The following is a 14,230-nucleotide window of genomic DNA, read 5'->3' as shown; positions in this document are numbered from 1 at the left end:
CTTGAACCTCATGACCTTTCAAACTCAGGACTAATATGGTTACTCCATACCACAGTTTTCCATCTGAAATTCAATCCTGTGCTGATGAGTTTTCCATGTTCTGCATTCATTTGCGGATTTATTTTATGTCTGTTATGGAGCAAAGGAGAGAAGCAGCACGCAACTCAATAAATTATTTAAAATGATCTGTAGAGAAAGTTAATCCACATATCTAACATGATAGATGGCAGAAAATGCTGAAGGAGTCTATTTCCATGTAACGATTCTCTCAGAATTTTTAAATCACTTTTATGCCTCTGGTCTCTTGCCTCGTGAAAGTAGACAGCCATCTTTTCAGTGCATGTGCCTGCATGGCTTTGAAATCCCTGTGGCCTGAACTTTAATTTTTTTGTGTTCCACTTTATTGCTGATTTGAAATGAATAAACATTTCCATTGTTGGCAGCCTTAGAAATGAAGGCCTCCGTAGCAGTGCTGCTGAAGAATCACCTGGTGCAAACCCAGTGGTGGCGTTTCCAGATGTGATGGCACTGGGGAATGTCCTGCATGAGCCAGAAGAGCCGGCCATATCTGACTTCATGGAAGATGTGATGGCACTGGGGAATGTCCTGCATGAACCAGAAGACCGAGCCATATCTGATTTCTTCGCAGGGGCTGAAGTTACACCTGTGTCTATGGTGGAGTGTGCCAAGGAATATGCTGCAGTAGGTTTGCCTACCCTGTTGCCATACTCAACTGTGAATGACAAAGACACAAGAACTATTCCTGCTGTGTCTCTGGATGGTAGCTCAGATGTTGAGCGCCAGCCTGATACCACTCTTGCAACAAAAGATGAGCGAGATCTAGGTAATTCTGGCTCAGAACTAAGTCCTTCATCAGCTGCTGCTTGGATGCCAGGAGCTGGACTTGCACAAACCAATTCAAAAATATTACACTCATTACAGCAGAGTGAACAGCTGAGTGACAAGAGGGAGGCACATGCCATCCCATTACCCAAGAGTGAAGAAGGGGGAGATAATTGTATCACTCAAGAGAACAGCCAGGAGGCAGGACTTTTGGAAGTCGGTCATGAGGAGCAGGCTGTAATAAAACCAGTTGGACAGAATGCAGATGGTGTAGACAGCCTGGTAATGAAAGAGGAAACCTTAATCCCAAATTATCCCACAACAGGAGGTTCAGACACTGAAAAATATGGAGCAGTTGTTGATGGCCAGAGTTTTGTCGGGTCCAGTGTTTCCATCAGTGAATGTAGCAATGATTCAGCAACAAGCAAAGGGGATGAATGTCACCATGTTTCCCCTGAGAAGGACAGGGAGCAGTCTGGGTCTGTTCCCACCATGCCCAATATGAACTTGAAACTTTCAAATCTGCCCTTGATAACCATGACAGAAGCAAAAAACAGGGGCTCTCCATCTGAAAAAGAATGTCCAGAGAAAGCCATAAGCACACAACCAGAAACCTTCATTAGTGAAAGAGAAAATCAAAGTGTGGATTTACTGGTTAGCTCTGAGCATTCCAGTGTGTCCTTGTTGCCTGAGGAAAACAAAAAGCAAAAACCAAGGAATGCATCTGAGATCAGAGCAGAGCAAATCACAAAAGCTGAGCATGTGAGTGGAGGAAATATTGCTGTAGCTGACCTAGAAAATCTTGTGTGTTTTGTGAAGGAAGATTCTGTTGTAAATAAAAGATTGTCATTGGAGGAAAGTGTAAGAGACTTCAGAAGTGAGAGTGAGCTTACTGAGTTCATTAAAAAAGAAAATATCATACCTGAGGAAAACAAAGACATTTCTTTGGGAGAGGGTGGAAGTCAGGAGAGGCCAGTTTTAACAAGTCCGATTATATGCAAAGAGGTAAACAGTTCCCAAGGGACACTGCTAACCTTTGACATTAACAAAAGGAAGGACAGCCTTGACACTAACTGGGATGATTACAGGAGCTCTCTAGTAAATACTTTAAAAAGTGTTGCCAGTGGCAAAGCTTTGGAAAAGGATGTCAGTTCTGAATGTAGTGTGAATGCACCCAAAGATCATTCACCTGAATTAAGTCTGGGATCAGAGAGAGAGAAAACAGCCACAGATGAAAAAAAGGATAAAAGCCCTCTATCTGTTGAAGCACTTCATTTACAAGGGGGAAAATGCTCACAGAGCTGTGATCTTTTAAGTCCCAGTGCAGAAGATTCACCACTCAACTTCCCTGCCTGTAAGATGACAGAGAAAGTTTGTTTAGCAGATGTACAGGGTTCACTGCTGCTGCACTCAGAGAACAATACCATTATGCAAAATGAGCGAGATGGATCTGGGGAGCGCACCTTTGCTCAAAGAACTGAATGGGAGTTGGGAGGCCAAGCTACGCATGAAATAACATCCGAAGGTAACAAAGCATTTGCAGAAATAACAGCAGTTCCTAAAGCAGAACTTGAGCACCAGGACTTAAAAGAATTGGCAAGTATTGCTGAATGTGTTTCAGTAGAAAAAGCAAAACACAAGGATGACATATCCCCTTTTGAAAGCAAAAAACATAGCCAAATAGGTTACACTGATGCCGACTGTGTACTTGTGAATGTTGCTGAACAAAGCAATGCTGTGGGTAAGAAAGAAAGTAATGAAACCAGATGGGAGGAATACAAAACAGAAATGAAAAGTCAGGTAACTGACACAACTTTGGCTCAGAAACCCGAAAGCAAATTGGACTCCCCACAGCAAGTACAGCAGGAACAAGTGACTGGAGAAAATGACCAAAGTATGAAAGAGGATTATTCTGGCAGCCCACCACTAACAGCAAGCGTTGTGGAGACTGGTTCCCAGCAGCTGAAGTTTGCAAACTTGCACGATAGCAGCATAAGGGAGCATAATTATGTGCTAGAGAGCAATGATGGTGAAGCATCTTTGGAAACCCTTCACAGAAAGCCCGTGGATGTGCAACAGATGGTGGACGTTTTGATACCATCTCCACAAGTGGAACCGAAAGACAGTCCAAAGTCCCTTGCCTCTGTCTACAGTAATGAACAGCACATTTCAAGCACAGAACTCAAAGACCTGGATGATGACAATCTTAGAACAGTTACAAACCCCGAAGAACAAGAGCCTAATGAACGATCTCCTGAAAGGAAGCATTCGCTGGAGTTAAACCAACCCAGTGGCCATCAGGGGCTATGTGACAGTGAAATGAAAGTTACTGTAGATGTTCTACACAAATCCCAAATAGTTCTTTGTGGGCTAGAGGTGAGTCCGAACGATCCCACAGCTGTCACGAATGAAAACGCACCTTCGCCGAGTATTTTTGAATCCGTGGGAGAGACTGTCCAAGATAGCAGCCTGCAAACTCTAATACACCCACAGGTGGAAGAAAGTTGTCTTAACAAAGAACCCTTTAGCAAGCCTAAGCAGGAGGATTCCAATTCTCTGATTTCAGACAGTCTTCATGAAGGAGCAAGTTTCAGTGATACATTTGCTAAAGAATCTGTCATAAACAAGCAACTGGGTGGTTCACATGGACTGACAGACAGAACAGATCAAAGCAACACTGGTGTTACAGAGTGTATTCCACTGACTCAGGAAACGGTCACTGCCGATCCTGAGCAGCCACAGACTTTGCTAGTGGATTTTAAAATAACTTGTGTAGATGATGATTCTAAGATCACCAGGAGTGACCTTAACCTGTCAAGTAAAATAACAGAATTGGCAGAAAAAAGCTCAGATATAGAAATAAAAGAGAAGCCAAGTTTAGTGGATGAAATCATCCTGAAAGATGAACTTGGAAAAATAAATTATGGAAGGGAATTTATTTTCATGGCTGCTGAAAATGCAGAAACACAGGAATATCCTCCTGTATCACCTGAACTCAGAGAAATTTCTTTCAGTGGCACATTGTATGAAACTGACAGTATGCAACAGACTGAGTTTCTACTTGCTGGCTCTCAAACAGAACTAACAGCCCTTTCTACACTGGGACTTTCGGGTGATCAGCAATCCAGAGTGAGCCAGCAACCTACAAACTCCACAAATGATGTTAGCGTGGATGAATTACAAAAAGAGGAGCTTGGAGTTACAACATGCCAAAATGTCTTGGGTACCACTTCCAATCTGCAGATTGCTGCTGCATCTGACACTCCTATACGCTTATTTGATACTTTAGCAGAGAAAAGCACAACAGATCAAAGGAGGCCTGAAGTCCTACATTTAAACAATATTCCTCCAGAGACCGTCTCAGGGAATGAATCCGTCATTCCTAACCAAGGCTTCCTTTCAGAAGAGAGTAAAACCATACAAGACTCTTCTGAGACTGGGCAATTTGAAGGAAATTTGTCACCATTTAATTTCATGAAGCTGCAGACCGAGATCTCAGCAATTAAAATGAAAGGAGCAAAAAGTGATGTAAACTTCAAAGCCCAGCAGTTTGACAGCTCAGTAGAATCTCTCTTCAGCCTTTCAAGCTTAGAAGAGAAGCTTCTGAGCCTTTCATCTTTTGGTAAGCAAGCAGGCTGTAATGAGGGCATTGCAACAAATATCACCTGTGTAGATGACAGGAACAGCAAGAGTACAGAAAACACAGGGAATATGGAAAAAAGCAAATGTGTTTTTGTAGAGAATTTCAGCATCCCCAAGTTGGAAACAGATACTCCCAAGCAGCGTGCAGGGACCACTGAAAAAGAACCTGATCTTCCACCTTCCAGGGGCTTTGGGATTGGCTTTTTTGATTTCAGAAAGCATATTAGCAAAATATTTGAGCATGCGATTCCAAATACTCTGACTGCAGAATTACCCCACCTTTCAGCTGAAAACAGTGCAGGTGAGGAGCACAGCCCAACGGCTAAAGAAATACCAGAGTGTAAGCAAGAATTAGAAGAAGCTGATGGAAGCAATGAAAATGGGAAACCCAGGAGGGACCAGAAAGAAGAAGGATGCACATTGCCCTTAGAGGCTGGCAGTTTTGATGGAGCTACTGATGAAAGAGTAGCTCAGGAGGAAAAACTGTTGATGAACACTCAGGATTATTGTTTGCCAGGTGCCTTTTCAGAAAAGAGCCTTACCAATGCATATTGCTTAAGTGAAGAACCTCTGTCAAGTTTGCTAGACAATAAGGTCGATAGCTCAAGTGACAGTAACAAGATGGCAGAGAAAAGTGAATGTGTTAGTGCTATAAGCAGTGACCATTACAAGAATTGTGTGAACCTGGAAAAAGGAAAACTGCAACTTGCAAATTCTTCTAGCCCAGAAATATGGAATCTACCTCCCCCTTCAGACAATGAACTGTCTTCAATGATTTCTGCCTCTCAAGAAGTTGTTCCGAAGAGTGATTTTGACAGAACTACTGCTGCAGAAGCAAAGGAAGGTAATTTAATTGGCCTGTGCAATGCAGAACCAGGTTTATCTGAAGAAGAGCGAATGCGTTATGGAAACCAATGCCACGATCCAATGCCAAGTGAAGACAAGGGGAATGGCGAGAGTGCTGTTGATCGAGGCAACACGTCAGCATTGCCATCTCTTGTAGATGGTCTTTGTGTACACAAAGAACAAATGGAACTGTCCAGGATGTTGCCTGGAGAAAATCAGAACCACTCCACCTGCAGTGATCTTTTGGATGAAAACGTACTTCAGGACAAAGCGTTTATGACGCTGGATGGCTTGGGAAGTACAAAATGCTTGCAGACGTCAGTAGATGCTCAAGAGCAAGAGATAAGACAGGACACAGCACTACATGGGCTAATAGATTACTTAAAAGATCAGGTAAACCCTGATGATTTCTCCCCAGGTTACTGCAAATCAGAACCTGGCACTAGGAATGAGGACTGTGTGGAAGAAGCAAATGACACCATGCTGAACACAGCAGAAGCACGTATTTCTGTTGACACCCCTAAAACAGGTATTACAAGCACATTATTCACTAATGTCTGTGAGTCAGCTTTGCAATCCAGCATATGCAGTCAAGGGACTGATTCAAAGAAGCCTTCAGAACCCGTTCAAGGGATGGAGCAAGATGTGTGTACAGATGCTGAAGTTGCTTCTGCAAAGCAGTGCAGAGAAGAGAATTTGGCACATGAGAAGTTCCTTCAGGATGTCCAGGAAAAAGGATCAACCACTTCATTCCCAGAATCTGAGCAAAGACTCCCTAGTGAACTTCAAAACATGGCCACAGAAGGATTACCTGATGAAAGGTACTTATTTGAAATTAACTGTAAAAGAAATTTGTTAGTGTGCTGAAATTCGAGTAAAACAGCATTTAGTGAGGGTGGCTGACTCTCTGGATTGCAGAGAGCTATGCTGAGCATAGTTCCTATTTTGCAGCCTACCTTGATAAAAAACTATAATTCTTTCTGTAGAATTTGTTCTTAGTTAAGGAAAATGTTCATGAATTGATAGAGGGAGTAACAACATAGGGACCTGTAAAAAGCTAACGTTTCCACAGCCCCTTTCTACTTATTTCTTAGCCCTGACACTTAAGCAGCAATCTTATAAACTCCTCTTCTGAGTAGACATCTGTAGGATTGCATGATTATAGTATTATGATTTCTCAGTTGTAAGTCATTATTCAGACAATCCCTAGTACCTAAAAATCAGATAGCGCTGCATTACAATGAAGTGCAGATTTGTTTCTATGTGTTTACTCTTATATCTCTAAAAAGGTTTGACCTGCAGGGTTGCACTCTGCTATTGATTGATAAATTAACCTGGGTTATTCAAACTTGTCTTCCAATGCCTGAAATGCCTGAATGACTTTTATTATTAGATAACACATCATCGGTGTTTCCTATGACATTTGACTAATTGAGGTTGCCCTTAGTATAATATATTGTTTTATTCAGTGCAGGTGTTCAAATGTATGGGATTCTTAATCTGGGATTTGCATGTCCCTGCTGGTTCTTCCACAGAGAGAGCACCTGGGTTATTAAGAGCTCCAGGTTATGGAGAAATTCAGTGGGTTTCCTCCCCACCTTCTGTGCTGTCCCATTCCATCCTCCCAAACCGGGAAAACCAGAGGACAAGTGGGAAAGACGTCTTACATTTATCTCCAGACCTAGAGCTATTTTAAACAAATCTTCTAACCTCATTTGGGAATCAAAACTGACCTTGTACTAATAACTAGTCTTAAGGTTTAGCAATGCTTTTCTTCCCCCGCCCCCCCCCCCCAAGTTATTCTGTAGGGATTTTATTTATCATTACTTTGAATTCCACGACAAGCATTGTATGAATAATTCTCAGCCCTATGAATTTAGGCCTCCTTCTCCACTAACTAATCATGTACCTGCTTTTTCCATAACCTCAGCAATTTTCCTGAGCTCTGTCACTCTCTCCTTGCTGTACCTGAGAAGGACGCTATAGCAGCCAAAGACACCTTTGATGAGGCGAGAGATGACGTCAGAGTAGAAAGGTACAGTGAAAAGTGTTAACTGTTTCAGAGGCTGGTACTACTCTGTTCTAAGCATCATTCTTTCCCAGTGCATGAAAAAAGAACTGGACACTCAAACTGCAAATTGGTTTTAACCCTGCCATGTTTTTAGCACTAGAGATGGAAGAATAATAATGTGGAAGAAAACAGAGGTGTTCCTCAAACTTGTAACTGGTGCTTCATCTGAATCAGCGTTCACCAGGGTTTAGCCAGGGAACCTGTTTTCAGCATTAAGGCTCAGGATTGGGTCCTGTAAATCAATAACAGAGTGTGCTTTTGTACACAGTATTTGTTCCTTCCCTTCCCCTCATGAGTAAGCACAGCAGTTCTTATACATCTAGAATGAAGGGTGATGTTTTTCCAGGGTATATGGTGTGTGTGACTTCCAAGTGGGATACCAATTTCTTTTATGGGGGGGGGGAGGACTATTGTGTCATTTACAGCTGGCTGGAATGCAAACTTTCTTTGGCAACAAGATGGTGATGGAAAATGCCTCACCTGTAAACATCTGTATGTCCAGAAGCTGCTAAAGGCAGAAGAGCCTTGTCAGAAGAAAAAGGGGGCAACCCTTCTTGCAGATAAACTTAAATCCGGTACCTCTTAAGAACATAAGTCCTGCCTGTGTAATGCTTTTCCCATCATATTCATGGAGTGCATTTGGCCAGATATGAGGTAGATAAATAATGTGAACTGCAGCTTTAGCTGTCACATTTAGGGGATTTTTTTTAGTGGAGCCTTGAATAAACAGCTGCTTAATAAGCATGTGTGGTATATGTGGCTGATTGAAAACAATATGTCCTTTATGCTCTTAGTTTGTTCTTTTGGAGGAGGAGATGTCACTTTTCATGAGAAAAAATACTACTTTGGGCTGCTTTTGGCTTGCTTACAAGAAATTATGCATTTTGAAGCTTTTGAATGCCTCAGAAAGGAGGCATTCTCAGACTTTCTGCATTCTTCTTTCTGTCCTTGCTTTCTTCACTGTATGATTAAGGGAGGGGCATTTCTTTTCCAAATTACACTGTCAATTGTATATATGTTTGGGGAGCTGAGAGATAAGAAGGGGCAGAGTGTTCATGTATTGTAAAATGCCAGTGGGTGACATGCTTTGATACCTGTTGCAAACAGGGTGGTGTCTTGAGCAGCTGCTGTTAATTCATAAATCCATTGCTTCATACTTGCTTATGTTTGAAGAATTTTTTATCACCTGTTTCTCCTGTCTGAGTATTTGTTCCAAGTGGCAACAGCTGCTGCTTTATGCAGAACTAACTTTTTTTAGCTACATGCCTGTGGATATATACATCTTGCATACTGCATATACAGGAATATAGAATAATGTGAACCACAGACTCAAGAACTGATTACTTCCCAAGGCAATTAACAGGGAACATTGTCTTTGTTCAGACTTGCTTATTACAGGAATGTATAATTACAGGAGGGAGAAAAAGTATATCTGTTAACAATTTGCCTATCCCCTGCTTTCTCCAGCCCACTCTTAAGGGTAATAGAACTGAAGCATTGTAGGTACACTAGTGTTGCAAACCTGTCATAAATAATCCCTGGAATTTCCCTCCTCTTTGTTGTGATTGTTTTCCCATATCCTCCAGCTTTGGGACCCACTGTTTTCCAGCTTGCAGTGGTGGTGGTGTTTCAATAATAATTATGGGGAGTTTTAATTGTGTGGGCAAAAGTTGTCCATTTCTATACTCTGGACATACAAGACGTCTGGTGTGTGGTTCCCTGGGCCTGCTCAAGGACACTGACCCCTCTTTCCCCCACTTCAATACCAGCCTTTTTGTTCTTCTTTACTTTGCTTTTTGTTGCTATGGTTGTCATGATATTATAAATGAAACACAACACTCACTACAAATATTGGTAAAACACCAAAACTCAATCGTCTTGTGCATTTCCCAGTTGAGGACGTTTTGAAGACTGTATTTCAGATATTTATTTATTTGCTGCCTTACAAAATACAAGTTTTCTCAAGGTGGCTTACACTGATATCATAAATACATTTAAAACCAATATCTAGAACCCTAAATGTAAAACAGTAGCATAAAACAATTCTCAATCCGACAGTAAAAACCACATTACAATTAAAACAGAGAAGTTGGCAGCTTAAAAATTCAACTCATTATTCCATTAAAAAGTGGATTGATATAGAAGGGTCATTGAAACCTGCTTAAAAGCAAATAGGGAGGAAGAAAAATATATTTCCCTGAGAAGGGAATTCCATAAATGTGGGGCCACCGCTGAAAAGTCCTTGATATGGCATTATTATGAAGGAACAGGAAGTAAAAGAAAACTTGCGCATCCTGTTCCTGTGCAGTACACTTACAGCTGAAGCTACTATTAGTTTTCCCATTAAAAATTGTACTGAGATGAAAGACCACATCATTCAATGTAATGTCACTTACTTATTTACACATTTATTGTTCTGCTCTTCAGCCCAAAAGCATGCACAATAAAGCAATAAAAGGATTAGAATATTAAATATAAAAAGCAGAACAAATAACAATTGTAGTGTTTGAAGACCAAGATCTGAAATGCCTGGTGAAATGAAAAGGTTTTCTCCTAGTGCCGAAAGGAAAACAGCGCCAACAAATCTCCCTAGGCAGGAAGAGAATTCCAGATTGAGGCACTATAATTTAAAGGCCCTGTCTTTGGTCACTACCTGCCTCACCTCTAGAGGGACCTGGACAAAGACTTCTGAGGATGATCATAATAGGATAGGTTTAGGCAGTTGTTAAGGTACCTGGGTTGTGGCATTGAGGCAGGCTTAAAGAAGCTGTTAAGCAGGGATGCTACTAACTTCACATTTCTTGGAGACTTGATTTCTCTGTTTTACACTGTTATCAAACTAGGCACTGCTAGCCCAAGATGAAAAGTGGTGAAAGACTCTGGTGAGTGGTGCAAGAAGCCAAGAGTGGCAAATAGTGTTCACATGTATGGCCAACTTGCTTCTGGACTGTTGCATCACTGGTCTGGCTGAGAACCAATTCATATATTATTCATTTATGTCCCTGTAGATGTGGGAGCAAAGTCTTCCCTTGTCATTAAAATGTAATGTGAAAAAGCAATTATTTTGATTGCCTGGGAACTCTGTATTTATTTCTCTAATGTTGCAATTCTGTACATGTCTACTCAAAAGTAAGTCCCACTAATTAAATGAGACTTAATCAGAGGTAAGTATAGGATTGCGGGCTAAGTATCTAGTAATGCTCTGCTCTCTACCAGCACTGTATCCGCCTTCCCAAACCTGGTCCCCTCCCGATGTGTTGGACTACATTATACTGAGGATGATGAGAGTTGTAGTTCGACACATCTGGAGGGCACTAGGCTAGAGAAGACTGCACTATATTGTAATTCCTGCCAGAAATTGTTGAGAACTGGTTTGCATCAAGCTACGTCACTTGGAGGACTAAACAACTGAACTGGATAGAAAAGAAATCACAGCAATTAGTTATAGAACAATGGCAGTTGAAGGATTTGCATTTATACTAGCCAGGTGGTGTTCTTGTTCATATGTGGTTCTTCTATTTTGTCAGTTGTCAAGGTAAGTATGAAACATGAAACAAAGGCTGACCTTTCTCAAACAATGATTTCATTTTTGTCTTTGTTCTGCATAGACATATAGAAGTGTTTAAAATATTTTTAACAGCTTTACTGTGGAGGCAGAGTAAAGAATAGAAAGCACAGCATGGAGCAGCCAGATGTCTTGCTACTTATACCTTGGTCATCTTCAAATGTTACATAGGACACCGGCAAAGATGTGATGTGCGAAAACAGTTGTTTCTTTGAAAAACATGTGGCCACTGTCCTTTCAGTTGTATGCTTACACCGACGTATTGTTTTTGAAGACTGAGCTTTATTCTTAGTGCCTGTTTCATGTGTAAAATGTTGAGACATATGGGTTTCCTAATATTTGTACATGTGCGAGGGAATCTAGCCAATCTGATACCTTGGTGGATGTACCTGTATGATACATGAAACTGAAAACTAGCGACATCATGAATTGTGGAGATGGGACTTGTGTTAAATTGACAGTGCAGTCCTGTGCATGTCTACTCTGACTCAAGTTCAGTGGGACATACTACTGGGTAAGTATATATTCTCTCCACTATATTGTTTCCCTTCCTGCACAGAAACAAACTTCTGTGTTGTTGTTAGGAACGTAGGAAGCTGCCTTATACTGAGTCAGACTCTTGGTCCATCTAGCCCAGTAATGTCAACACTGACTGGCAGCAGCTGTCCAGGGTTTCAGGCAGGATTCTTTCCTCACCCTACCTGGAGAAGCCGGGGATCGAACCTGGGACCTTCTGCATGCAAAGCAGGGGCTCTATCACACTGAGCTATGGCCCCTCCCACATTGTTAGATTACTATCTGACCTTCTGGCCTTCTAGGCCAGGGGTGGACAGAATGTAGACCAGGCTCTACTTGTAGATCTCTGCGTGATTTGCTGTAGATTAGCAAGTATTTCCAGTGTCTACTTGTTTAACCACAGCTGCCACAAAATTACTCCCTAAGTTATACTGTCCTGCTCTAAATTATACTACTGAAATGAAGAAAGTTTGGGGTAACCAGGTGTGGGCTTTGTGTAGAAGAACTGTGAACTCCATTCAGTTCTGTTGCTCAAAACCAATTCCTGGGCTCTCTTTAATTCTAAGTGCATGTCTTTTGCACCAGGCTCTGTTTGGTTGATCCTGGGATTCAAGTAAAAAAGAAAGTAGATTCTTCAAGCCTGAAGTCTGCTCACTCCTGCTGTAGGGGCCGCCACAGCAGCTTTCACCACCATTTGTAGTTAATGCACTAGTGTGCCTCACCAGTTTTGCAAATGTCAATATGAATACAATGGACTTGCTTTACACCTTCAGTTTCTGGGAACTCACCTAATTTTGCTTCCTTCCAGTAGATTATTTAACTCTATATATCTGCCTTGTGAAGGGCATTATTAGCAAAATACTTTTCAAGTTTAGAGCAATTATGTGATCAGAGGAAGTTTTTGAAATTCATTAGAGTGATAAGATTGTTAGGCACTCCTTCCTCCTAGAAATGCCATGGCTAAGAATAGCTTCCACAACAGGCATAGGGAGTATATTTAGAGATGGAGAGTAGAGAACTTTCAAAGTAAGGACTAGATCAGGGATGGGAAATGGGTGACCCTCCAGATGTTGTTGGATTGCAACTCACAGTAGCCCTAGCCAGTTTAGCCAATGGTGAGGGATGATGGGAGTTGTAATCCAACATCTAGATGACCACACGTTACCCATCCCTGGATTAGATACTTATATAGCATGATGAATCCAAGCCGAACAGCACAGTATGTATCCAGAGGTTGTCATTCCATACTCTCTTACAAGCCTCTAAAGGGACATATTAGGAGTTACGTTGTTTTGAAATATTAGTATTTTAAAAGCAGTTAATGTTTGAATGGAATGCAAGAACCACTTCTTGGATTTTGTCTCTAAGCCCAAGTAAAAAGCAGATAGATTACTTAATATTTGGGACTCTTTCCACCAGTTCTGGCTAACTTTCAAATTATCTTTGGCCAACTTTTGTTTTCAGGTGGAAACTATGTAAAAAGTTGTGATTTCATAGCACTGAAAGCCAATCAGTCGAGCTTTGGTGGCTTCAGTGAACATTTCCATTGCTTAGACTTGCAGGGGTTTATATGTCTTAGTGAGATTCTGGGGGTTTGAGCCCCTGATATAAACTGGAATGGAAAAAAAAAGTTCTCGCCAACCCCTAAGGAGCAAGACTGCTGATATGTGCACAGCTCTAATTTTCAGTTACCACAAATAACTCCCATGAGTTTTAAATTCATGTGCAGGAAGTGGTTTTAAATATAAGGTTCCACTTTAGTAAAAAGATCTATACTGGAAAATTGATATCTATGCTCAACTAATTTATTGAGCTAATGCTAAACATTCAAGTCCTAGTATCCCAGTAGGATTGACTTCTGAGTAAATATACATAAGATTGGGCTAGCTGAGTCAGTTTGTGGATCTACAAAAATCCGCCCAGGATTGCTAGTTGATGAATAAGGCTAAATACTATAAAAGAATAAACTAATGTTTCATCTAGAACCCAGTGTAAAGTTAAGGGCTAGAAAAAATTGGTCCCTGAAAATCTAGCAGACATAAAATATAATTGAGATTGGAGTTTTGCCAGTGGTTTCTGATGTAAGATTTGTACCATTACTAAATCCCAGGCAGTATACAGGCAATAATTTCTATAGAACAATGGAAGTAAGCCGTGCCTTGGTGCTACCATGGCACTAGCCCCGATCCACCTTTGGTAGCTTGATAACGTGTTTCTAATTGCATCTCCTGCTTCTAATCCCATCCAAGTTAATGAGTGAAGAAATTGACTAAACTGACCATAAGCAACTGTGAGGCTCCTCATTTTCACTCCCAAGATAAACTGTTAGGGCAGTATTCCATTCCGAACGAGCGCAAACATAAATTACCTTACACTAGCATAAGCTGCCTCTCCCTGGAAATCACATTGTGCCAGCAAATGCTATTGCTGTGGCACTAGAGGTAGCTGACGCCAGCACAACGTAATTTTTGTTAGCACTAGTGCCGAATAGGATACTGCCCTTAAACTGTTCTTGAATGTACTGCTTGTGTGGTAGGGAATGTGCACTATTCAAAGATATATGGGTTTCTAAAAAGTAGAAAATGTTCTTGAAATAGTGGGGGCGGTTGCACTTTTTTATTCCTTCATTTTTGTTGTTGTTATATCCAGCACCATCATAGTTCATGCTGCTGCTTTGTTGTTGTTCAGTCGTTAAGTCTTGTCCAACTCTTCATGACCCCATGGACCATAGCATGCCAGGCCTTCCT

The 14,230-nt window shown here is 41.2% G+C and overlaps 1 protein-coding gene across 1 annotated transcript in view; it reads left to right on the top strand.

The window, feature by feature from the left end:
- Positions 1–14,230, top strand: part of TACC2 (transforming acidic coiled-coil containing protein 2) — a 202,077-nt gene that overhangs the window by 27,308 nt on the left and 160,539 nt on the right. The window contains exons 5-6 of the mRNA XM_084846024.1: positions 444–6,152; positions 7,262–7,366. Of these exons, the coding sequence (XP_084702150.1) occupies positions 444–6,152; positions 7,262–7,366 (5,814 nt within the window). The remainder of the gene's footprint in view (positions 1–443; positions 6,153–7,261; positions 7,367–14,230) is intronic.

This window comes from Heloderma suspectum, chromosome 3 (assembly GCF_057233095.1).
Source record: "Heloderma suspectum isolate Gila_16-S chromosome 3, 16-S_ref, whole genome shotgun sequence".
NCBI classification, from domain to species: Eukaryota; Metazoa; Chordata; class Lepidosauria; order Squamata; family Helodermatidae; genus Heloderma; species Heloderma suspectum.
Note: the sequence above shows the minus strand (reverse complement) of the source record. Positions and strands in the feature narration are given on the sequence as shown.